Source organism: Python bivittatus, unplaced genomic scaffold, assembly GCF_059951505.1.
Source record: "Python bivittatus isolate LINGU-HERP-01145 unplaced genomic scaffold, Pbiv_v1 ctg000700_np1212, whole genome shotgun sequence".
Lineage (NCBI taxonomy): Eukaryota > Metazoa > Chordata > Lepidosauria > Squamata > Pythonidae > Python > Python bivittatus.
The window spans coordinates 15,781,868-15,807,542 of NW_028277098.1; the positions used below are offsets into that span (position 1 = coordinate 15,781,868).

General features: G+C 37.1%; 1 protein-coding gene across 3 annotated transcripts in view; it reads right to left on the reverse strand.

Moving 5' to 3' along the window:
- Positions 1-25,675, reverse strand: part of DENND1B (DENN domain containing 1B) — a 209,780-nt gene that overhangs the window by 98,688 nt on the left and 85,417 nt on the right. For 2 of the 3 annotated variants that reach the window (XM_088153197.1, XM_088153198.1), the window contains 4 exons: positions 17,157-17,226; positions 14,234-14,314; positions 4,493-4,546; positions 3,836-3,946 (listed from right to left, as the gene is read on the reverse strand). In XM_088153197.1, coding sequence (XP_088009323.1) covers positions 3,836-3,946; positions 4,493-4,546; positions 14,234-14,314; positions 17,157-17,226 — 316 coding nt within the window. The remainder of the gene's footprint in view (positions 1-3,835; positions 3,947-4,492; positions 4,547-14,233; positions 14,315-17,156; positions 17,227-25,675) is intronic. The other variant, XM_088153196.1, reaches the window with a different exon arrangement.

Here is a 25,675-nt window from a genome sequence, read left to right on the forward strand (position 1 = left end):
TGTAAAATCATGATTTATTCCTTTGCTTTGAATACACAAGACTACAGCATGATGTTCTGGTAGAGTACCACAGCAGGTTCACTTGGGGCCCAAACTTCTCAGGCCTGTCTACAACAGGCATAAAATCAATGCTCTAGCACTGCCTTTCTGAAAACACTTCTCACACTAGTGTGAGGATAGGAAAAAATACTGAATTCAGACCCAGAAATATTAAAGCTATTATATATAATCTCATAGCTTTAAGAGGTACAGTATACATACAGTATGTACATGTGTTATGTGAGGGGGCAGCATAAAAATGTTGTAAAATAAATAAATGTGTTTTTAAGTAAATATTCATGATACACAACATTTAGTTACAGTTAAAAAGTAATAAACGCAAACATGCTAACAACTGGGAAGCTGAACAGTAGTGGAATTCCTCATAGATTTTTAAGCAAAATCTGCTGCTTTCCACCAGCAACCCCTCAGAGTCCTCAGTCTTTTCCTCTTTTTAGTTTGTTTGCCTAGCAAGTTTTGTGCTTTATTATCACAATTTAGTAGCACAGAGTTGCTAGATGTAAAGAACTGTGGATTAGAGTACAGCACTTTTGCACTCCCCTCCCCCAGAAAAAAAAGGAGAGCTTGAAAAGGAGAGAACTTGAATTATGTGTTTTGATGTTGTTCCTACTGCCCTTAGATAGTGAACCGAAACTGAGCTGATAACTTGGAGGTGACATCACAATTCAGTCTGCATGAACTGTCATAAACACTTGGTATTAAGTTAACCTCCAAAGATAAAGGACAACTCCCTCAACAAAAGAAGGGAATTGATAACACTCTTTTCTAGAAAAGTAGCCTACATAAAAAAGCAAAATTCCTAGCCTTACCAGGAAATATAGGGAAAAATTCATTTCTCTGTAGAGATAATACACTCTTATTTAAATATCCCAGATCTATACAAAATATTAAAAATAAGTGATAGCTTTAGGAAGCAATGTGCAATTTTATATTTAATATGAATTTTTCTGTATTTATCTTTCCTTAAAAGTGAGAATACTTTGTATTGAAATCTCATCTGTACCTTGTCAGGAGAATGAAAAGATATGGCTCTTTTCCCATTGGGTCTCGGGTTGTATGTGGGGCTGGAGATCAGGCAAGGAGAGTCCATTCTTCTCCTGCCCAGTGCATTTCTTGCCATCTTTCCAAGGCTGAAAAGCTGAGCATCAGCTACCAAGGGGTGTCATGTGAGGTGGGACGGAGGCAATTCATCCCACAGATAAGTCCTATGAATTGGAGAACTGGCAGTTACAGCCATTCACCCTCTGCTTCTTTTGCTGATCCTCCCAACCTCCTGCCAACCTCCAGCAGTAGCAGAAGATGTGAGGAGAAATAGCTCGTTGCCCACGAGACAAGCTTCATGGGTTTGGAGACCTAGCAAATACAGGGGTGAGCCCAGGTGGAAAAAATGGACTCTTCTACTGCCAAAAGTAGAACTGCCCAAACAACAGGATCCAGGCCACAGAGGTGAAGAGGAGCTCCTGTATTAGCCCAAGTGGCCACTGGAGCTGGGCAGATCCTAGCCCTGACAGCATTATCACCAGAATCACTGAGGAGGTGTCACAGATTGTACAAAAGCAAGACTTTTGACAGGAGAAGAGGGAAAACAGTCTTTCTAAATTGGAACTGCTAAGTAAAAAAGTAAGCTGCCTTGACAGTGGGCTGAAGATGAAACTAAGGGAACATCCTCTGAAAATGGTTAAAGGAGCATCTTCATGCTGTAGTTATCAGGGCAATGAGGATGAGCTCCCAGACTGTAAACCTATTAGCTTATTTTAATGTAACCTAAGAGTATAATTGATTGACTGCACTGTTGACCACAAATTGGCAACTCTTTGCAGGATTTTACTGATTTAAGCTTTTAAACTCTGCTCCAGTTATCAAGGAAATGAAAAGATAAAAACACCCTCAAGTCAACATATTCATATAATACTTTGGGGAACAAGTGTTTTGCCATTGCATTCTTCTGGGATGTTTTCTTTAACTTCCTAGACTAGCCCACACCCATACTGATCAAGTCTGAGCTTGCTTAGCTTATTTTCAAGGTCTGCCATGATTGGCCAGGTGCTGCCAGTAATCCTATACAGGTAGTCCCCAGTTTAAGAACAGGTTCCGTTCCCAAGGTCTGTCCTTAAGTTGAATTTGTACATAAGCTGGAACAGTATTATTGTATAATACTGTATAAGTAGTATTGTGTAATGAACTTGAACCATTGTGTATTTAACTCAAATCACTGTGTATTTAACTTGAACTTTGCTACAATAGGCTCCATTCTTCACTATGGGTCATCTGTAAACTATTCCTGCCCTTCTGTGGATTAGGAATGTTTCTCATTGCATACCTGCTTATAAAATATATAAAAATGTTTATGGAAAGGGAAGTCCTCTGAGCTATCAATCCCTGTGCCATGTGGTATGATATATGAGGTTTCTAAAGATGGGAGAAAGGCATCTCAGAGGTCATAAGGAAGTTCATTAAAACTTTGATTGCTAAAGAACAATTCTAGCAATAGCCTGGCAGATTGTCTGATGTGATGCATTTGATTCACTGCAGATAAATTTTTGCCAAGCTAGCTGAAGAAAAAATGTTTCTTTCAACACCAACATTGTATTTTGTGGGCATTCTACTTTCCATACTAAATGAGATCTTTATCTCCCTTTTTTTTATGAATGAAGAGGAGAAAGTGGTATCAATAGTCTTCCTAAGCAATTTGTAAGAAGAAAGTTAATGCAATTCGCTGATGGGGCAGCTCTTTTCTATTTTGGGAAGTGTCTAAGGATTTATATTCCGCAAATAAAGCCAACATATCATTCAAAAAGGTTTTAAAACTGATTAAAAGTAATACTGTTTCTGCAATGGATTTATCTTTCAATGAGCACTAGTTTTTGAAAATGTTAACACATCCACCTACCTTATTTTCCCTATGTTAACATAATCAGAGTAGGGAGCTCACATGATTAAAATCTAGCATTAGAGTATTTATTATCAGACTGAAAAGTAAGTAAAGCAAAGGGTTTGAGGGAGTTTAAGTAATTTATTTATGGGCTTAAATTAAACAGACGCTATGCAGATACAAATGATGCCCACTGGCATGAAGGCAATGTTATTTTCAACTTAACGGTGATGGATTTAGAGTTATAAATGACACCACAAGGGAAAAGCTGAAACAACAGGACTATCAAAAGATTTAGGCATGGATAAACACAGCACACCCTTTATCTCAGCTCCATCTGCAATGACACAAGAAAGCCATTTCAGCCTAGGCAGAGGCATAAAACCTGTAATAAAAAAAGACTATTTGGAATAGTAAGTCATTATCAGTCTGAAGAGCTGCTCAAAATCAGAGTCATTACAGTATACCTTCCCCAAACACTACTCTGCTACTAAGATGAATTTACTATTACTAGATTTAGGATAGCAGCTATTATCATGCCCCTTTGATTTCTTTCTAGTAGGTCCAATGGAATAAGCCACAAGTGAATAATAAAGATCTTATAATAGCCCTTAAGAATTCTTTATAGGGTGGAAGGCGCAGAAATGAACTCTAGAGGGTTAAAGAACTCTCATCCCTGGGTAACGAAAAGTAATTAACCTGCTTTAATGTATTTGAGTAAGCCTATATCAATCAGACTTTTGTGCTTCAAGAGTCAGATTAAAACGACATCTTTTAAAAAAAGTATGTAGATATTGTCTCATAAGTATGTAAGGAACATATTTAAATCTACAGAGATCTGCAAGCTTTTTTTGTGAGATGCTCAATATAGTCTACTTGAAAAGAGATGTGTGAAGTACTCACAGTGCTTAGTTTGCTGGAGGTAATAATGATGCGTCTCTCATGCAACATGCTGGCATAAAGTTGTAGCATGTTATTCACATCCACAGCAACAAAATATTCAGTAAGATTTCTCTAGTTAATGAAGAATAAAGTCTGTTAACACATTAATAATGGTAACTGAGTGATATATTAATTTATCTATTTCTGCCCAGTTAAAAGGGGAAAATAATATTTTTTTAAAAAATTGTCTCCTTAATAAGCATTTTAACTGAAATTCATCTAGTATCATTTGCATGTTTTGAAAATGTGTCCAAGATTAGTTTTATATTTTTAGAAAGGAGGCCTTATTTTTGATTTACCATATTATCTATAACTATTTATTTAAAACCCCAATTGTATACACATAGTAAATCCTAACTAAATCTTTGCATCCATTATAGCTAAATTATTTTAGCTGCATAAATGAAGGTATAATCACACACCCATTCCCACCCATACACCTACACACATTGTCTAAAATATCCAACATTATGACATGAATATTTAATTATGCATTTCATATATAGGTGAATGAAGCCATATGACAGTGAGGGAGTTTGATCAGTAGGTATATGATCTATAGATGTTTGTTAAATGATTTATTTGTAAACCTATATAGCAAATATAGTCAAAACTTACACTTTCAGGAACAGTTGGTAATCCAGTTATATCAGGAGTTATAAAGTATGAATGCTAGTCAAGGTAAAAACAAAAATACAAAATTATTATCCCAAAAGACAAAATCATTATAAAATACTGCTGTTGATATAAGGAACTAAATTTTACATTTGTTTTGAGAGGGCATATTATGAGCAATCACAAGCACCAGATAATTCAAGCCAACAGACCACATGCTGAAGTTCCCATTAAAAAAATTAACTTCTGCTGAAATCATGCAGTAGTGCTTATTCTGCACACACAGTCAACAGATTTATGGCATCATCAGTGCAAACGAGGATCAGAAAATGCATTTGAATAGTAAAGTTAAAATGAAAGAGCTTAAAAGAGATTAGAAGAAAAGTATCCCTTTAATTTCTTCTATGCACATTACAATTATCATTAACTAATTTTACAGAAAAATAGATAAATGGAGATGGGCGCTACATTAAAAAAAATCGAGTTTTTATTTTCTTGCCTCTAGAGTGACAAATGAATGGAGGAAAGGAAGGAGCACTTGATATGCCTCACAAAATTGAATTTTGCTTTGGGGATTAAAGTAACTGACCCTTACCATATATGGTTCTCATTGTGAAACATTTATGAGCAGTTTTCAAAACAAGACGTGTTCTCCATAATTGTTTAAAAGAAATGAGAGGTAACCAAACACAGTTAGATTTTTACAACAGAGTTTGAAAAAAAATCATTCTTCACACTCATCTGGGATGTAATTAGTAGCCTGGAAACGGTACTTCCCTCTACTGTTTCTCACTCTGAAAAATCTCACAGTGACAAAATGGTTAATACAAGCAGATGTATCAGCTATTTGTCACTGTGAGATTTTTAGAGGGAGAAAGTAACTTTTGAGGTTTCTCAAAGGATACCCAAATTTATTCAAATAAATGCACATTTGCTTTAATCAAAAAGTAGAAAGGAAGCAAATGGAAGTAGAAAGGAGGAAAAAAACCCAATAAGGATCCAAAATTAGAAAGGGGGGGGGGACTACAAAAAATTAAGGCATGTTTCACTACTAACAAACATAAGCAATACATATATTTTATGAATATTACAGAGGTAAAAGAGAACAAGACCTATTACCCCTTATGTTTGCAAGATATAATTTATATTTATGGAACAATTGATATGGGATTACATATTGAGGTACAGAATGCCATTATGCTTTTATCAAGAAAACTGGATAGATTGATACAAAAGCTGATTGAAATGAGACTTGATCAAACTGAAGGTTCTGAAAGCTTTAGGTGCTTGATACAGAACTACATTTCTTTTCCTTTCATTCATTAGTTACAATTTCTCATGACCTACTTTTGTTCTAATGTTGGGGGATGGGAAACCTTATTTCAAAATAGAAATAATCCTGATTGCCATGCAGCTCTATTTTCAATTTCACTTGCATAGCACAATGCTACTGAGAAGTCTCACTAAGCTCAACGGGGCTTATTCCTGACAAGTATTGGAACTCAGCCTTCATATCAAATTAACTGGAAAAGCTCACGGTTAGGTTCCAGCTTCTGAATGGATAAATATTACTGGGGCAAGAGAATATTGATGCGATACTGAACATGTCAGTTTTCAAAGTAACATTATTGTTCTTATTCAGGTTAATCTTATCTGGGCTGGTTTAAGAAGGTTGTAACATAGAGGGTCCAGAAAATGTGGGGCTCCTAAACATGAGCTCTTTCCCTACAGTATTCTGCCTGTTGGCACTGTATCGATCTCCAACAATGCACCTGTTCTAGTCCTATCATGAGCTAGCAACTGTGCATGCTCCCGCCTCCTTCCATGAATTCACAAAACCAAGCAAGCAATGGAAAAGCATGGAAGGCCAAGTGGCCAAAAATGACAACAATGAGTGTGGCAGAGATTTAGACCGAAGGAGTGCATTGTTCTCCTGTCTGACTGCTAGCCAATTTGTCCACTGCAGCCTAAAGTAAGCAAAGGTTTTTCTCCTCTCATGTAAGATGTAATCTGGAGACTGGGGCTACTCTATCTAGGATGCATTCTACACAGCCATTAAATGGCAGTAAAGAGACAGAAAAAATTGTAACTTGTCTGAATTTTTTCAGCCCAGATCTAGTAAAAAAAAAAAAAAAAGCCTACATTCCTCTCAGTGTGTGTGTATGTCTGTTGTGCTTCAATCCACTGTAGGAAAGCCCGTCCTTAAGGAGACAAACTCGTACGGCCACAGCACAGAAAAGCCTTTAGATTCAGAATGTAAAGGAGAGATGCATCATAGCATTTTGCTATGGGACTCAACGGCATGCACTGGTTATCTAGCATAAGCAACACCAAAAGGCTTCGTTTAATTCACAACGGTCAAAAGAACACTGGATGGTCAAAAGAAACAGATTTATAACACAGTAGAAAGAATTATCATTTCTGCACTCGGTCACTATGAACATTACCAACAAGGGAAAAGCTATTCTTCACACTTTGCTAGACAACAGAACACTGCTAAGAGTGCCATGCAAGGGCATAAATATCCACACTAATCTGTACAGGTTGAGTGAACGTGCATCTAATAATCCTTTATTGTTTTATGGTTTTTTAAAGTTAGAAGTACATTTAACTGTAAAAAAAAAAAAATCACCCATCACTGTTCTCCTTCTTTCATTATGTCCCAACCATGCACCACCACCCCACTACCTAGGCCAGACCCCTCCCTTTTGTCAGTGACATCTGACCAGGGACTGCAAGGAGGAACTGACACATGTGTCTGCCATGATGGAGAGGTAAGATTTGTGGGAAAGAGTCTTACTTATTTGAGAATGTGAAGAAACGTGTAAATAGAGATGATTCACTTAAACTATATAGGTGGACTTTGGAAAAAAAATGGGAAAGTCTTTCATCAGCGAGTGATCTTAGAAATTGTAAATTATGAGGACAGATCCTTTTATGGATAGGTAATACCTAACTAAAGGGCAGGAAACAGGTTAGGAATAAATGGATACTAAGATAGTAATTCTAGAAGTAGGATAATTCCCCTTAGGATGTTGTTGTTGCTGCTGCTGTTGTTATTTTATCCTGTTTTCATTGTGTAGCTGCAAGGCAGACAATTTCTACAGCTATTCTTGTAGAAGTGTAGAGGACAGAATGCAAGGAAAACAGTACTTAAATAAAAGCAGTTAAGTATGTATGTATGTATATATATACTTAAAAGACTTATATAGCCACTCTCGGCAGTTTACAAAACAATAAAAACAGTAAAAAACAAACTACCACAAATGTAGTCTTTCATATGTTTCTTCTAGACCTATCTTTAATGTTTAGTTCTGGTTCTATAAAGCATTCCATTCTGAATATGTTAATTTTAACATATCAGGAACCCCTCTGCAATATTAATCTGGGACTTTATGTGAGGCAAGGCTCCAAATCTAGCATTTTTTGGATCTCCAGATTCCTTAAATTAGTTCTGAATGTTTTTATAAAAAGTGACAAATAAAATATTTTGAACAATCAAAATTATATAACTCAAGCACAAATAAGATTTGAAAAAGAAAGAATCAGGCAACAGTTACACTCAACTAAATATACTGTTTCCAGTATATACATACAGGAACAGAATTCATGGAAAAGAGAAAGGATTAAATACACCAAAACAGCCTATCTCAAATTCTAGAAAATATTTTCTGATATTATAAGAAAATTGTCTAGTTATCCAAAGGCAAGACCCATTGCAGTTTATGTTTAAAACTGAGGATGTTAAATTCTTTTTTAAGAATAGTAATGGTAATAACATATTTCAGCTGAACTTCAAATATTTATTGCAAGCAGACTTCAAAATACACAGTGCATTCGGAAAGTATTCAGACCCCCTTCACTTTTTTCAATTTTGTTATGTTGCTACCTGATACTACAATAGTTCAAATTCATTTTTTTTCTCATTAATCTACACTAAGTACCCCATAATAACAAAGTGAAAACAGAAGTTTAGAAATGTTTGCAAATGTATGAAAAAGGAAAAACTGAAATATCACATTGGCATAAGTATTCAGACCCTTTGCAACAACACTTGAAATTGAGCTCAGGTGCCTCCCATTTCTCTTGATAGTTGCTGAGCTGTTTCTACACCTTGATTGGAGTCCACCTGTGGTAAAGTAAACTGATTGGACATGATTTGGAAAGGCACACACCTCTCTATAGAAGGCCTCACAGCTGACAATGCATACTGTATCAGAGCAAAAGCCATGAGGTCAAAGGAACTGCCTGCAGAGCAAAGAGACAGGATTATTGCAAGGCACAGATCTGGAGAAGGCTACAAAAAAATTTCTGCTGCACTGAAGGTTCCCAAGAGCACAGTGGCCTCTGTAACTCTCAAATGGAAGAAGTTTGGCACAACCAGGACTCTTCCAAGACCTGGTCACCAGGCCAAACTGAGCAATCGGGGGAGAAGAGCCTCAGTAAGAGAGGTGACCAAGAACTCGATGGTCACTCTGACTGAGCTCCAGAGAGCCTGGGTGGAGATGGGACAAAGTTCTAGAAGGACAACCATCATTGCAGACCTCCACCAATCTGGGCTTTATGGCAGAGTGGCTAGACGGAAGCCTCTCCTCAGTGCAAAACACATGAAAGCCTGCTTGGAGTTTGCAAAAAAGCACCTGAAGCACTCTCAGACTGTGAGGAACAAGATTCTTTGGTCTGACGAAACCAAGATTGAACTGTTTGGCCTCAATTCTAAACATTATGTCTGGAGGAAACCAGGCACCGCTCATCACCTGCCCAATACCATTCCAACAGTGAAGCATGGTGGTGGCAGCATCATGCTGTGGGGGTGTTTTTCAGCAGCAGGGACTGGGAGACTGGCCAGGGTTGAGGGAAAGCTGAATAGAGCAAAGTACAGAGGTCTCAATGAAAAGGATTCCACAGCGCTCAGGACCTCAGACTGGGCCGAAGATTCACCTTCCAACATGACAACAATCCTAAGTACACAGCCAAGACAACACAGGAATGGCTTAGGGACAACTCTGTGAATGTCCTAGAGTGGCCCAGCCAGAGCCCTGACTTGAACCCTATTGAACATCTCTGGAGAGACCTGAAAATGGCTGTCCACCGACAGTCCCCATCCAACCTGATTGAGCTTGAGAGGATTTGCAAAGAAGAATGGCAAAAAATCCCCCAATCCAGGTGTGCAAAGCTTGTCGCGTCATACCGAAAAAGACTCGAGGCTGCAATTGCTGCCAAAGGTGCTTCAACGAAGTACTAGTAAAGGGTCTGAATACTTAAGTGCATGTTATATTTCAGTTTTTTCTTTTTAATAAATTTACAGACATTTCTAAACTTCTGTTTTCACTTTGTCATTATGGGGTACTGAATGTAGATTAATGAGGAAAAAAAATGAATTTGAACAAGTGTAGTATCAGCCTGCAACATAACAAAACTGAAAAAAGTGAAGGGGGTCTGATTACTTTCCGAATGTATTTACATTTAATTTTACCAACTGGCTTGTATTCTTGGGTTTTTACATCTTTGGATTATTTCCTATCACAAACACCTTTCCTGGTTTTTGGCAAGATATATTCCTTATGTTTCATTTTTATATATAATTATTCAACAGTAGAGAGCTTGATTTTGTAATCATTGAAAAGCAAATTATTCAACCTGCTGAACAATTACGATGAAAATGGCACTGAAATATAAGTGAAGATGTGATGGGAAGACATTGCTCACATACTGTCAACAGGGCCATGTGTAAATATATTCAGCGAAAATAATACAGTTTTGATTCCTAGGCTACTAAGATCCCTTCTATGAAATACATAAACAACGGAAACAGGGAAAAATACAGTCTCCGGATTTTTTTTAATAAACAAAAAAGGTGTAAGAATAAACTATTGCCACTTTATTAAATATTAAGACCCTTTTTAGTAGACAATTTGCACATATAGTTCCAAGTCTGATAATATATATTCTTGGAAAATATATTCAAGATTGGCTTCTTTAGACCAGAGTCCCAACATAGCAATTTCTCAGGGGGCATTTATAAATCTCTTGCAATCAATAGACATCATTTGGCAAGCAATTTTTTTTTTTAGGAACTGTGAAGAGTATTTTGCACTCACCACTAATGTACACAGCTGAGTTTTCAAAACTTGCTCACTTGCAAAAAACGCCTTGTTATTTTTCCAATATGGGAAAGAATGTTGAACAAATGCATTTTTGGAAACAAGGCTGATTTAACTTTTTAAAAAGCATTCCTGTCTAAAAGAATTTGTCTTTCTTCTTTTTGACACGGGATTATTTCATCCTTTTATGATTTTGCTTTCAAACAATATAGGATTTTTTTTTTGTTTTGCTCAAGAAAGAGTAAAGGGATTGCCAAAGATGGAAAAAATGTTAAAGCAACAGATGGTATGGTAAAGGACGGAGATATATGTTATAGTTGTTTGTAAGTACTTATTGTAAGCAGGCTTGAAACTAGAAAATGTTTCTGGAAAAGGGGCTTTTAATAAGCCCTTATAGGAAGCCCCTTTTTTCATTAACAAATAATTATATCCACTACTATGTTAAGTTTACATTTGCAAGAATCAAGGTCCACATTGTTGCACTCCCAACCTTTTAGGGTCTAAGGCAGTGTTTCTCAAGCTTGGCAACTTTAAGATGGGTGGACTTCAACTTCCAGAATTCCCCAGCCACTGTAGCTGGCTGGGGAATTCTGGGAGTTGAAGTCCACCCATCTTCAAATTGCCAAGCTTGAGAAACACTGGTCTAAGGATTGCATCTAACATTTTCGGGGGGAGGCAAGGGCTTGAAAGCCAATGGGACATCCCACATGATAGCAAGGTTAGGTTTTAAAGAGAATTTGGGTGACATTTTTTGTTTTTATTATTTTAAGGCTTCAGTATATGTTTATTTATTTTATTATTTTAAGGCTTCAGTATATGTTTATGTGCCTCATATCTCAAAATGTCAGGAAACCAATTTTCAGCCATTATAGTTAGGAGTTTCAGGGGCTGAAAAATGAAGGCACAGGGGCTGCAAATGAGGTCCTGGCACTGTGGGTTGTCCATCCATGCATTAGATCAATTTTTTAAAAACATCTCATTTTTTTTCTTCAAAAGTATTCAAAAAGGAAATGTGTTATGAGTTTCATCTGCAAGAATGAAATCCAGTATACACAAATCACAGCTGCTGCTAGGTACCAGGCTTCTAAAGAAATATCTGATTCCATACTAATTCTTCCAGCAAACTGGTAGACTACAATAAATTTCAAGTTCAAAATACTTTATGAAAAATTTGTGAGCCTAGAAAAGATTTCAGCTTTGCATTCAGATCCCTGGAGAAGTATGTGAAAGAGACAGAAAGGACAAAGTTACTTGTGGAGAACCAAATTACTTAATTCTAAACTGATTACAGTCAGACATGGCATTCCAGGCTGCCAGATTTTTAAGTACTTTTAAAAGTATGCTTATCATTTAATAGCTATTATACTTTTGGACACAATAATCTCTTATCTGATGAATTTGTATATCCATATACAATCAATAAAACAATAACCAATGCCCTACCTTTAAGTCTATGCAATGTAAACACTGATGGCTTGCAAACAGTAATCACTGATTTCATGTGCTGTGTGCTTGTGTATAAAAAAGGTAGTAAAACCATAAGGTATTTGTTAAGAGATTTAAGGGGGATGTAAAAAAGAAACATTAGCACATTTAAAAGAGATACCAATTCTTTAATCCCAAACTACTATCAGAGTATTTCCTAAAAATAAAAAATAGGTTGAAGAAACATAATAGCACACTTAACAGATTAGTATCATTTACAGTACTGTACAAAAGTTTTAGGCAGGTGTGAAAAAATGCTGTAAAGTAAGAATGCTTTCAAAAATATATATTGTAATTGTTTATCAATTTACAAAATCCAAAGTGAGCAAACAGAAGAGAAATCCAAATCAAATCAATATTTGGTGTGACCACCCTTTGCCTTCAAAAGAGCATGAATTCTTCTAAGTACACTTGCACACACTTTTTGAAGGAACTCGGCAGGTAGGTTGCTCCAAACTTCTTGGAGAACTAACCACAGATCTCCTGTGGATGTAGGCTGCCTCAAATCCTTCTGTCTCTTCATGTAATCCCAGACAGATTCAATGATGTTGAATCAGGACTCTGTGGGGCCAAACCATCACTTCCAGTACTCCTTGTTCTTCTCAACACTGAAGATAGTTCTTAATGACATTGGCTGTATGTTTGGGGTCGTTGTCTTGCTGCAGAATAAATTTGGGGCCAATCACACGCCTCCCTGATGGTATGGCATGATAGATAAGTATCTGCCTGTATTTCTCAGTATTGTGGACACCACTGATCCTGACCAAATCTCCAACTCCATTTGCAGAAATGCAGCCCCAAACTTGCAAGGAACCTCCACCATCCTTCACTGTTGCCTGCAGACACTCATTCTTGTAATGCTCTCCAGCCCTTCGGCAAACAAACTGCCTCCAGCTACAGCCAAATCTTTCAAATTTGGACTCATCAGTCCAGAGCACCTGCTGCCATTTTTCTGCACCCCAGTTCCTATGTTTTTGTGCATAGTTGAGTCACTTAGCCTTGTTTCCACGTTGGAGGTATGGCTTTTTGGCCGCGATTCTTCCACGAAGACCACTTCTGGTCAGACTTCTCCGGACAATAGATGGGTGTGCCTGGGTCCCACTGGTTTCTGCCAGTTCTGTGCTGATGGCACTGCTGGACATCTTCTGATGTCAAAGAGAAATAAGCATGATGTGTCTTCCATCTGCTGCATTAAGTTTCCTTGGCCAACCACTGCATCTATGGTCCTCAACGTTGCCCATTTCTTTGTGCTTCTTCAAAAGAGCTTGAACAACACATCTTGAAACCCCAGTCTGCTTTGAAAGTTTTGCCTGGGAGAGACCTTGCTGATGCAGTATAACTCCTTTGTGTCTTGTGCTCAGTCTTGCCATAGTGTATGACCTATGACATGAAACTGTCTTCCACAACCTCACCTTAGTAGCAGAGTCTGGCCGTTCCTCACCCAGTTTTAAGCCTCCTACACAGCTGTTTCTGTTTCAGTTAATGACTGTGTTTCAACCTACATATGAAATTGATGATCATTAGCACCTGCTTGGTATAATTAGTTAATCATACACCTGAGTCTAATGCTACAAGATTCTTGACTTTGTGCAAGTGTACAAAGTATGCAAGTGTAAGAACTGATGCTGGTTTGAAGCCAAAGAGTAGTCACACCAAATATTGATTTGATTTGGATTTTTCTTCTGTTCACTCACTTTGCATTTTGTAAATTGATAAACATAAACAATTACAATATATATTTTTGAAAGCATTCTTACTTTACACCTGCCTAAACCTTTTGCACAGTACTGTATATGGCCAATGTCACCACTTGGACCTTTGCCTTGAACCCCAAATTGGAGCTAATACTGTAGTACATAGCCACGACTCAATCAAACAAGTTGGTTTTAATTTATTCAGAAGCTTCCTTTGAAATGTAATAATAAAAGATACTGTAAACAGTTTCTATTTCATCAGAATTCAACAAGCACAATAGAACATTCTACAATAATAATCCACATATTTACTCTTAAGGCCAGTATCTATAAAAAGTGCTTTATGAGAAAACCAAATTCACTACCCCTTGCAGAGTTGATCTATTATAGGATCCAGTGTAGATGCTGATCTTTAATATTTGAATTAGAATCCAATTTTCTATAGTAAAAGCAGTACTTACCAAATTTAAGCTGATAGGAGTATTTGCCTCTGGCACAGAATGGCTATACCATGTTTCTAATAAATCATTCAAGTCAGCTTCCTATACAAAATAAGATTTTTTTCAAACTACATTTGGACAGCAAAAAATACGTACAATCACTTTCTATGCAAACAGAAAGAATCTCATTTTCCTTCTCTATTCTCTAATGGACACATGAAAAAGTCCATAGTTAATTGAAAAAAAATGGCAGTCTTTCCATGTGTTAATCAAAGCTATATAGATCATGAACATGTTTCTCCTAAAGCATCTTCCTGTATGAATGTGCAAAGAAATGCATTTTATAAAGTGAGGAATAAAAATATGAAACAAATATTGGTACAATCTACAATGAAGATAAACAAATGAACAATACAACAAAAAGAGAAATAATACAGATGGAAAGGGCAACCAAGCCAAATAAAAGGGATATGTATAGCGCATGCCAAATTTATTTATTTATTTATTTCCAGGGCAAAACCTTCCAAGGCAGCTGACAGAAACACTGAAAACTGTAAAATATAACAAAAGCAATCTATGTGCCTTTAAACTAATTTAAAAGCTTTACAGCCCACTACTATAACCTAGATAAAGCAGAATTAAAATTAAAATATTATATGATATTAAATATCAAGTCCATAGTCTCAGTTTAAAAAATAGAAGTAGTTTTTAAAGTTTTTCTACAAACTAATAAAGAATGGGCCCAAAATGTCTCTTTTGATAGTTAATTCTACAAATATCAATCCATTCCTGAATAGTGCCCACCAATTTAAAATAATGGCCCTAGGATTAGAGCCTCTAAAGCTAATCTTAATAGCCAAAGTAGGTTCATACTTATACCTTCCAAAAAATTATCCCAAACTATCTAGATTACTTTAAATATCAACAGGATAACTTAAATCTGGCAGAAACAAACTAGTAATAGAGTGATAAAAAGTTCTAAGTCAAAAGTATAGCCTCTCCAGGAATTCATTCTATATCCAAACCCATTTTAGAAAGAGTGCTATATAAGCCAATTCAAACATAAGTAACTAGGAAAATTCAGTCTTAGAGTAATTTATGGGACATGAAATGTTCACAATTATTCCCAGGTTTTGTGCCAGTGTGAAATCCAGTTACTTTTATCCTATACACTTTGAACTGTGATATTGAAATATGTCTAGAAGATATTTTTGTGTGAAGAATGGGATGCACTGAAGAATTCTATAGATGACAACTCTTGCATATCAATCTGAGATTTTTTTCTATGTCGGAATCTAACAATAAAATCACAGGATCAAATCCCAACTTAATAAAAACGTTAATTTTTCACAGTGTGAGGTCTTATAAATTCAAATGCATATCCATATTATCCTACAATGTTACACACAGGATAGTTTCCCCTGAGAGGCCTCAACATGCAATTGTGTTAGAACCAATTTGTATGTAACATTCCTCCACTATGAAACTGCCTGGAATCTTATTCATGCTAAAACATGGCAAGCACTGTAACAGAATTGAAAATCTAGATAGAATGTCCAGAAAATGAAGCAACCATTATAGTTTTTTTTTTAATTAATATCTGTACCTTCTGCATATATGTGTATTTGTTTATACGATCGGACACCAATTGCTGGTTGGTAATATAGCACATTCTGTAATGTGCATGCCATTAATTCACAGGAATTAATTTCAAATAATTCTACAGGAACTCATGTTCAGTGTTTAAAAGTGAGTTGAAATTCTCATACAATATGCTGTTGAGCCTTTATAACAAAGATATCACAGAAGAGACTTGACAAATTAAAATGCTATTTCAAACTTTGAGTCAAATTTGCCTGGATTGTGTGATGCTGATTCAGAATTAAAATATTGCTGAGTCATCAAAACAGTCAATGGACCATCCTGCCCAATGCTTACTATATTCAGCTATTTCATACCTAAAACACTCTTTTCCAGTTAAAAGACTCACGACCCTACTTTCCATGAATTGAGAAATTCCAGTCTTATTAGGAATTGGTTCTACTCCTTCCACTATTTCAGCACTTCTGTACACACTTCAGGATAAGAATTACTCCTCTGTACAAAAACAAATGTTGGTCTATGTATGATGGTTTAATCTATAATAAATGTTCTTACATACTGATTACTAGGGCTATTTTTTTTCACAAGTCCCCAATATAACATGATACCGAATTTTCATCATCATCATAGAATAGTTTCATGCCTGCCACGAAACTGCTCATAAACATCTTCTGCATATACTGTATGTGTATTTGTTTATAAATAAACTAAATAACTTTTAATACTATAGGACACCAATTGCTGATTGGTAATATAGCACATTCTGTAATGTGCATGCCATTAATTTCACAATCTCTGCAACTATAGCCTCTTCAGACTGACTGCTGGAGGGGTGGAGGAGGCAATGTCATCACTACAGTCTTGATTTCTATTTTTATAGTTCAGCTATCTCCGGTTTTGCAAATAACTGGGGTCTTTCTCAATAACACGCTATGTCCTATAGGAGGTCACAATAAGCATAAACAAATGACAATAACGGGTAACATTATCTCTATCCTTAACATAAATTGTGGCCCTTTCCTGCATTTCTTTAGCAAATTAATTTAATATTTTATAGTAAAGTATTAAAAAGTGCCTACACTCAAGTTCTATCCCATGGATTTAATACTCATTTATAATTTCTAGCATAGAAATCTCATTTAATTTCCCTACTTAAAAAAGTTATTTAAAAAAAATATTGAATTATTAAATTTATTTTTTTTAAAATTAATAATAGCAGTGGCCTGAAGCCTAAAATATATGTAATTCTTGATTTTTTTTTAAAGAGAGACTGATGCCTTAAAACAGTTGATGATTAGCATTTCTTCACAAAAGCAGTTCTATTTAATAACAACAAAATTACCTGTTCTTTAGCCAAATATTCTGCCAATGTATTTAAAAGTTTGTAGTACATCTCAAACCATGGCAAATAGCTGAAAAGAGAAATAGAATAGCTTTAAAAATGCAAACATCATTTGAAAATTATTTCACTGTTATGCACTTTTTGAAAAACCTTAAGCAAGTTTGATTATGCAGCTCTGGAAAATTCACAAGAAAAGATGACTCTGGAAATGTTTCAAAGAACAAAGAAGTACCAATGTTAAAGAATGCCTAAAGTTCAAGTTTTGATTAAACAGCTTCTCCCTATGGGGACCTGACTTTCCTGAAAGTAATAGCTCTTCTTGTCTACCTAGCTACAAAAATGCTAAATTGTTTCAATACAAGCCTCATTTTTGCAGTTTTAAATGTTTGTCATATTTCCATATTCATTTTTAAAACTGTTCAGAACGAAAAAAACTACTGAATTAGTCCTTTAGTTAAACATTTCTTTTTACCCAAATTTACCTTTCCGCTGCCAACTAGTATTACCACTCAATTTTATAATTTAAGTTATAAGGTGTATGTTTGATTGAGCTAATAAACTGACAAGTGTTGACATAAGCTTACATGACATTGACACAGAGTTAGTGGTATTGGCGGTAGGCCCCAGGAAGTATTGGCAGGAGAAAATTAAGATCCAGAGCTGATATAATGCCATCATACTCCTGATACACCCAGAAAAGGTAACTAATTCAAAACAATGACCTTCTATGTCACTGTGATCAGTTTTAAAATATTTAAGAATATTATTCAATATTTTGATATTTGGTGGAAAGGACATTTTTTTCTGAATTAAAAGAAGAATATTTTTTATAATTAAACAGTATCAGCAAACAGACAGTCAAAGGTAAATATATCTTTAGTTAGTACCTAAAATAATAGTCAAACATCTTGCTAGTAGCACTCATTTAATCCACCTACCCTCGCTTTTAATCCCATCAGTAAGGATTCAGGAGTAGGACCTGCTTTCAGAGCAATATGGATTTTTCTATGTTTGTCCAGTGACTAAAAATCAAGAGTGTAATTTCAATGGAAGCCTGGGGTCTCCTCTATGAAGAACACATTAATGGTTGTTTTAAATTTGTTTCAGAAAAATCTCATTTGCAACTAAATATAGGTAGACCCCAGGTTAAAAACGCCCAGGTTATAGACAACCCATAGTTAAGAATGGAGACTATTGTAGCAAAATTTGAATTAAATACACAATGATTCAAGTTAAATACACAATGGTTCAAGTTCATTACACAATTCTACTTATACAGTATTATTGTATAATGGCTTACATACAAATTCGACTTAAGGACAGACCTTAGGAACCGAACTTGTTCTTAAACTGGGGACTACTTGTACTTAAAAGAAAAGTTCTTTTTAAGAAATAGAGCCTATTTTGACCCTGGTTTGGGTTATGCAGTTGTTGTTTTTTAATTCTCAAAAGTATTCAGAATATTCAGTATCCCCCATTCTTTAAAAATATATAATTTCAACAGGTCTTAAAGACCACAGCTTCATTTTACAGTTGAAATGTGTCAACAACAGCAACCCCTAACCAAACATTAAAAAAAACAAAAACACCTAGATGTAAATGATTTAAGAGAATGCTGTTAGATATCAAATTATCAAATTGAATCATAAGTTAATACTTACAAAAGACTATGGCTATAACTATTACAATGCATCTTCCATACCTTCATCCAGATATTGGTGCCAATATTTCCATATATAAGATCGTGATAAACATTCCTACAATAGGCCACTATGTTTTATGAAAAGTGAATCATAGCTATGGCTATCCAGTTATATACACCCAAGATCCCTGCAAGACAGAGTTAGAGTAGGCAACTGCATACTTCCCGTTACTTGTTCCTAACATAAACCACCATAATGTCTAACAATGGTTATGGATGCCTCCTCAGATATCTATTTGCTCCTTCTTCGTCCCCTCATTGCCCCCTAACTACATGAATGGAATTCTTACAGAATGGGGCTTCCATCTACTCAGCTCCAGAAGGATACACAAAAATCCTTTCTGAAAACCAGGTTGTAAAGACTGGACTATCCTCTAGAATGGGATGGGGGAGGGCCAAAGAGGGGGACTGCAGTAAAAATCTAAAATTCTTGGGTGAGGATATCACTTCTGCACACATTAGGGCTGGATTCCAGCCAATATTTTCTTGTGTACCACAGATTACTATAAAGACATGCATCATTTCTATGCATCTGTGTAAAACTTAGCATATTTACTTCTTGTACAAAGCTAAACCAAAGATGAGGGTGCCAGCACCAAACCATAACAATTCTCAAACTTTTCTATGCCAATATTATTATTCCATATAATTCAGTTATTCATTGCTGAGATGATTTAGTTTACCTTCTAAATCCAAACTTTAGTATTTTCTTACTAAATCCTACATTTGCCTCATCTGAGGCACTTATATGTTAAACTACACATATTGATGTGGAAGACGATTAGGCTTTGAACACCTTTAAGTTATATACTATTGCATCCAGAGAAACCTTCAGCAATAATCACACAAAAGCCAACTCACAAAACTGGCTTAATTGGTATATCTTAATTTCAGCAGGTCAGCAAAAGTTTCAACAAATTTCCTGCCTGCTACATAAAACACAAAAACTGGAAATAGCATCTGCAAAATCAATCATGGATGTAGCAGTGTAATGCTTTTAAATTCATCAGATCCTACCCAAAATGTAGTCCTTACCTGTCACATAAACAACAGTACCAGATATTTCATTACTAACTAAAAACGTATTTAACATATTCTTTTAATCCAGTGAGCCACAAGGCAGGCGTTCAAGCCTTCATTCAAAGGCAGTCTTCAGCTTTGTTGCACTAGGTCAATTTCCAGCTCTCTTGCACTTCCACTACAATTCTGATAAAGCTTTTATATTCACAAGTCAAAGGTTAAATAAAGGAAAGGAAATGTTTTCTGTCAAACAGTCAGGTAACCACTAACAGTCCTGAACTATCAGCAGGAATCTAACTTCTAGTAATCAAATAAAACTAAGGAAACCGCCTTTCCGTAGCTAAATATCTAATGTCTGGGGGCTACTTTCTGTCTGGAAAATTGACACAAAATGTGTAAAATTGAAACATTCTGCTTCTGAGGGATTTGCTTGAAGTGGGGGGTGGGCTGAGATAAAGAACTACAAAGACTTCCCAAATAAACCTGTCTACCTTATTAGAAAATTTCATTTAGAAATCTAAGGGATTGTGTTATGGTAACATTTCATTAATCAGATCCGAGGCTGAACGTTTTAATGATGGCATAGGAATTTCTCAGGATGCATTACGTTTCGCAGAGAGTAATACAGTATTTTATCAAAAGGAACACCAGATAGATTATTTTTGAACACCTTATTAAAAAAATTAGAGAGACTGCTATCTGGCTTTCTTATGTGAACTTAGTTACATGCCCAGCTCAAACAAACCTCCCAAACTTCTTGTTTTTAACAGCGTTTCATATTACTGAAATTTATAATTATATTAAACAAGTATTAAAAAGCAAGGCTTGATACAGACTTTTCATGATGAATACTGAAAGACATGAAATCAAAGGTTTTGTGGACACGCTGACAACATTCGAAATCTTGGCTGAGAAGTCACATTGAAAAGGCGGAGAACTTTCACGTCAAATGATAAAAAGCATTACACAGAGCCCACAGTGTGCTGGCTGGGGAATCCTGGGAGTTGAAGTCCACACAGCTTAAAGTTGCCAAGGTTGAGAAACACTGTCTTAGAGAGTACCAATTTCCTGTTCGTTTGTAGTATGGTTTAGCTTTAGTAGTTAGAATGAGGAACAATCACATGTCCCCCTAAAAAAAGAAGCATAGATATTGTTTGAAATTTGTCATCATCTCAACTCTACATTTCTTCCCGCCTGCTCCTAATAGTCATTTTCCTCAATAATTTTCATTTTTCTCAACAAATCAATGAACAAATATGGTGTTTTTGACTCATTTATTTAATTGGGGTCTCTTTATCTAGTTTTCTAGTTTTAGTTTTAGGACTTCTGTGGAGAACAGATCATACTTTATGTCATATTTATGCAAAAATAAAAAAAATCAAAAGAGTTCACAAACTTTTAAGCACCACTGCAGTAAAGCAAATTGAGAATTGTGATATCACTAATTTATACATGTCTTTGCAACTAGCAGCCAGGAAAAGAAGTAGTAAAATCACAACTTGTTAATCTCTTTTGTGATTACAGGCAGTCCTCAGTTTACATCCATTTGTTCAGTGACTCTTCAAAGTTACGGCAGCACTACAAAAATAAGACTTATGACCAGTCCTTGAAGTTCCAGCTGTCACAGCATCCCTGCAGTCATGTGATTGCGATCCAGGCACTTAGGTACCTGGCTCACACAGAGCTGTTCCCTGCCAGCTTCCTACAAGCAAAGTCAATGGGGAAGCTGGCAGGGAAGGCTGCAAGTTGCCCCAGTAAGTCGCTCCTGCCGCTTTTTCTTTCAAGGACCCTGCTATTCCATAGCACCCTCCATCTGCCTGCACTCTGTAGTGCACAACGGCCCGCAGCACCCCCCCACACCCTCTGCTGACCTGCCCACAACCTCTGCTGGCCCAACTGCAGCTTCCACTGGCCCACCTCCACCCGTGGCACTTGTGCACCACCCAGCAGCACTCACACACACACACACACACGCTCTCCTTACCTGGGACTCCTGCCTCTTCCCGCTTAATGACCTGCGTGTCTTGGAGTTCTGATCACAACTGGAACTGCTGGGATTGCTGTTGCTAAGTGATGCAGTCATGTGACGTCGCACTTTATGACCACATTGCTTAGTGACAGCAATCCTCGTTCCAATTGCCATCATAACCTTAGGACTCCATGTACTCTTTCTCTCAAGATGATGCAAATCCTCAAGCATTTCATTTATTTATCTTTCCCAAACAAGATCCCAGAGCAGAATTATTAATTTTATGTTCCTATTTAATATAGTCTTAGTACAGAAACAGTTATAGTATAACTGTTGTACCATATACTTTGAGTGTATCCAGAATCACAAACTGAGCATATGACTGAAATCATTTTTCCAGTATAGAATACTGTCACATTTGTCCAGGAAAAAAAAAAAATTATGGGTTCTCCAGCCCTTTGACATTATATGGAAAAATTCTGACTGGTTCACTGGACCTTCAGGAATTGCAAAAGAGAAAAAGAAGGAACAGCCTGCTGGCATATCACAAAGAACCTGTACGTTACCATCTGTTGGAGCTGTACACATCTTAGTTCCTCACTAGTTCCCACAATGATTCCAAATATGTTAATCCAATGGTGGCCCGAACAATTAAGTATGCTAAATAAATGGTGTGCAACTGCCCTTGAGTTTTTTCTATACCCTACTGTAAACATGCAAGCCTGTTCATGAACAAAATTACTGTCTCTAGCAGTTTTATTCCAAATACAGTGGTACCTCGGGTCACAAACGCTTCTGTTCACAACCAATTCGGGTCATGAACAGCACTGTTCGCAAAATTTTGTTTCCCATCACAAACGCCGGATCGGATGACAAACAGGATCCGCGGCCATTTTCCCTGCCGTGACGCGTGGTCGTGGCTTCCTGTAGGGAGGCGGACTCTCCCTCCAAGCAATAACCACCTCCCCACCTGCCTTCCTGTCCTCCATGCCAGAAGTCACGTCGAGCAAGGTTAGCGTTCTCTCTCTTCATACTGTACTTTGTGTCATATTTTTGTGGTTTAAAAAAAAAAAATACTTATGGTTCAGAACGGATTAACCGTAATTACATTGAACCTTATGGGAAAATTTGATTCGGGTCGCAACCAAAATCGGTTGGCAACCAAATTCGTAGGGGTCAGAACGGATTAACCGTATTTACATTGAACCTTATGGGAAAATTTGATTCGGGTCGCGACCAATTCGGGTCACGACCAGAGTCGCGGAACGAATTAAGTTCGTGAACCGAGGTACCACTGTATGTATACAGTCGTGTGAAAAAGAAAGTACACCCTCTTTGAGTTCTATGGTTTTACGTATCAGGACTTAATAAAAATCATCTGGTCCTTAGCGGTTCTCAAAAGTAGGTAAATACAACCTCAGATGAACAACAACACATGACATATTACACCATGTCATCCTTTATTTTACAAAAAGAAAGCCAAAATGGAGAAGCCATGTGTGAAAAACTAAGCATACCCTTACTGCTTCCATAGGTAAGGAGAGGCTAAGTAGCAGCCAGGTGCTGCTAATCAAATGCTAATCAATTCATCATCAGCAAGTGTGACTACCTCTATAAAAGCTGAAGTTTTAGGAGTTTGTTGGTCTTGAGTACTGAGGTGTGTGTTAACACAATGCCAAAGAGTAAAGACATCAGCAATGATCTTAGAGAAGCAATTGTTGCTACTTGTCAATCTGGGAAGGGTTATAAGGCTGTTTCCAAACAATTTAAAGTCCATCATTCTACAGTGAGGAAGATTATTCATGACAGTTGCCAATCTTCCCAGAAGTGGACATCCCAGCAAACTCACCCCAAGGTCAGACCGTGCAATGCTCAGAGAAACTGCAAAAAATCCAAGACTTACAGTGGGGCAAAAAGTATTTAGTCAGCCACCAATTGTGCAAGTTCTCCCACTTAAAAAGATGAAAGAGGCCTGTAATTTTCATCATAGGTATACCTCAACTATGAGAGACAAAATGGGGGAAAAAATCCAGAAAATCATATTGTCTGATTTTTAAAGAATTTATTTGCAAATCATGGTGGAAAATAAGTATTTGGTCAATATCAAAAGTTCATCTCAATACTTTGTTATATATCCTTTGGGGGCTGTCGCTGGGCAACACGGACTTTCAACTCCCTCCAAAGGTTTTCCATGGGGTTGAGATCTGGAGACTGGCTAGGCCATTCCAGGACCTTGAAATGCTTCTTACGAAGCCACTCTTTCGTTGCCCGGGCGGTGTGTTTGGGATCATTGTCATGCTGAAAGACCCAGCCACGTTTCATCTTCAATGCCCTCGCTGATGGAAGGAGGTGTTCACTCAAAATCTCACAATACATGGCCCCATTCATTCTTTCCTTTATACGGATCAGTCGTCCTGGTCCCTTTGCAGACAAACAGCCCCAAAGCATGATGTTTCCACCCCCATGCTTCACAGTAGGTATGGTGTTCTTTGGATGCAACTCAGCATTCCCTCTCCTCCAAACACGACGAGTTGAGTTTAGACCAAAACATTCTACTTTGGTTTCATCTGACCATATGACATTCTCCCAATCCTCTTCTGGATCATCCAAATGCTCTCTAGCAAACTTCAGACGGGCCCGGACATGTACTGGCTTAAGCAGGGGGACACATCTGGCACTGCAGGATTTGAGTCCCTGGCAGCATAGTGTGTTACTGATGGTAGCCTTTGTTACTTTGGTCCCAGCTCTCTGCAGGTCATTCACTAGGTCCCCTCATGTGGTTCTGGGATTTTTGCTCACCATTCTTGTGATCATTTTGACCCCACAGGGTGAGATCTTGCATGGAGCCCCAGATCAAGGGACATTATCAGTGGTCTTGTATGTCTTCCATTTTCTAATGATTGCTCCCACAGTTGATTTCTTCACACCAAGCTGCTTGCCTATTGCAGATTCAGCCTTCCCAGCCTGGTGCAGGTCTACAATTTTGTTTCTGGTGTCCTTCAACAGCTCTTTGGTCTTGACCACAGTGGAGTTTGGAGTGTGACTGTTTGAGGTTGTGGACAGGTGTCTTTTATACTGATAACAAGGTCAAACAGGTGCCATTACTACAGGTAACGAGTGGAGGACAGAGGAGCCTCTTAAAGAAGTAGTTACAGGTCTGTGAGAGCCAGACATCTTGCTTGTTTGTAGGTGACCAAATACTTATTTTCCACCATGATTTGCAAATAAATTCTTTAAAAATCAGACAATGTGATTTTCTGGATTTTTTCCCCCATTTTGTCTCTCATAGTTGAGGTATACCTATGACGAAAATTACAGGCCTCTCTCATCTTTTTAAGTGGGAGAACGTGCACAATTGGTGGCTGACTAAATACTTTTTTGCCCCACTGTACATCTCAGATGCTACAGGCCTCAGTTAGCATGTGAAATGTTAAAGTTCATGACAGTACAATTAGAAAAAGACTGAACAAGTATGGTTTGTTTGGAAGGGTTGCCAGGAGAAAGGCTCTTCTCTCCAAAAAGAACATAGAAGCATGGGTTAGGTTTGCAAAATTGCTTCTGAACAAATGACAAGACTTCTCGAGCATTGTCCTTTGGACAGACAAGACCAAAGTGGAGATGTTTGGCCATAATGCACAGCGCCACGTTTGGCAAAAACCAAACACAGCATATCAGCACAAACATCTCATACCAACCATCAAGCACAGTGGTGGAGTGGTGATGATTTGGGCTTGTTTTGCAGCCATAGGACCTGGGCACCTTGCAGTCATTGAGTTGACCATGAACATCTCTGTATACCAATGTATTCTAGAGTCAAATGTGAGGCCA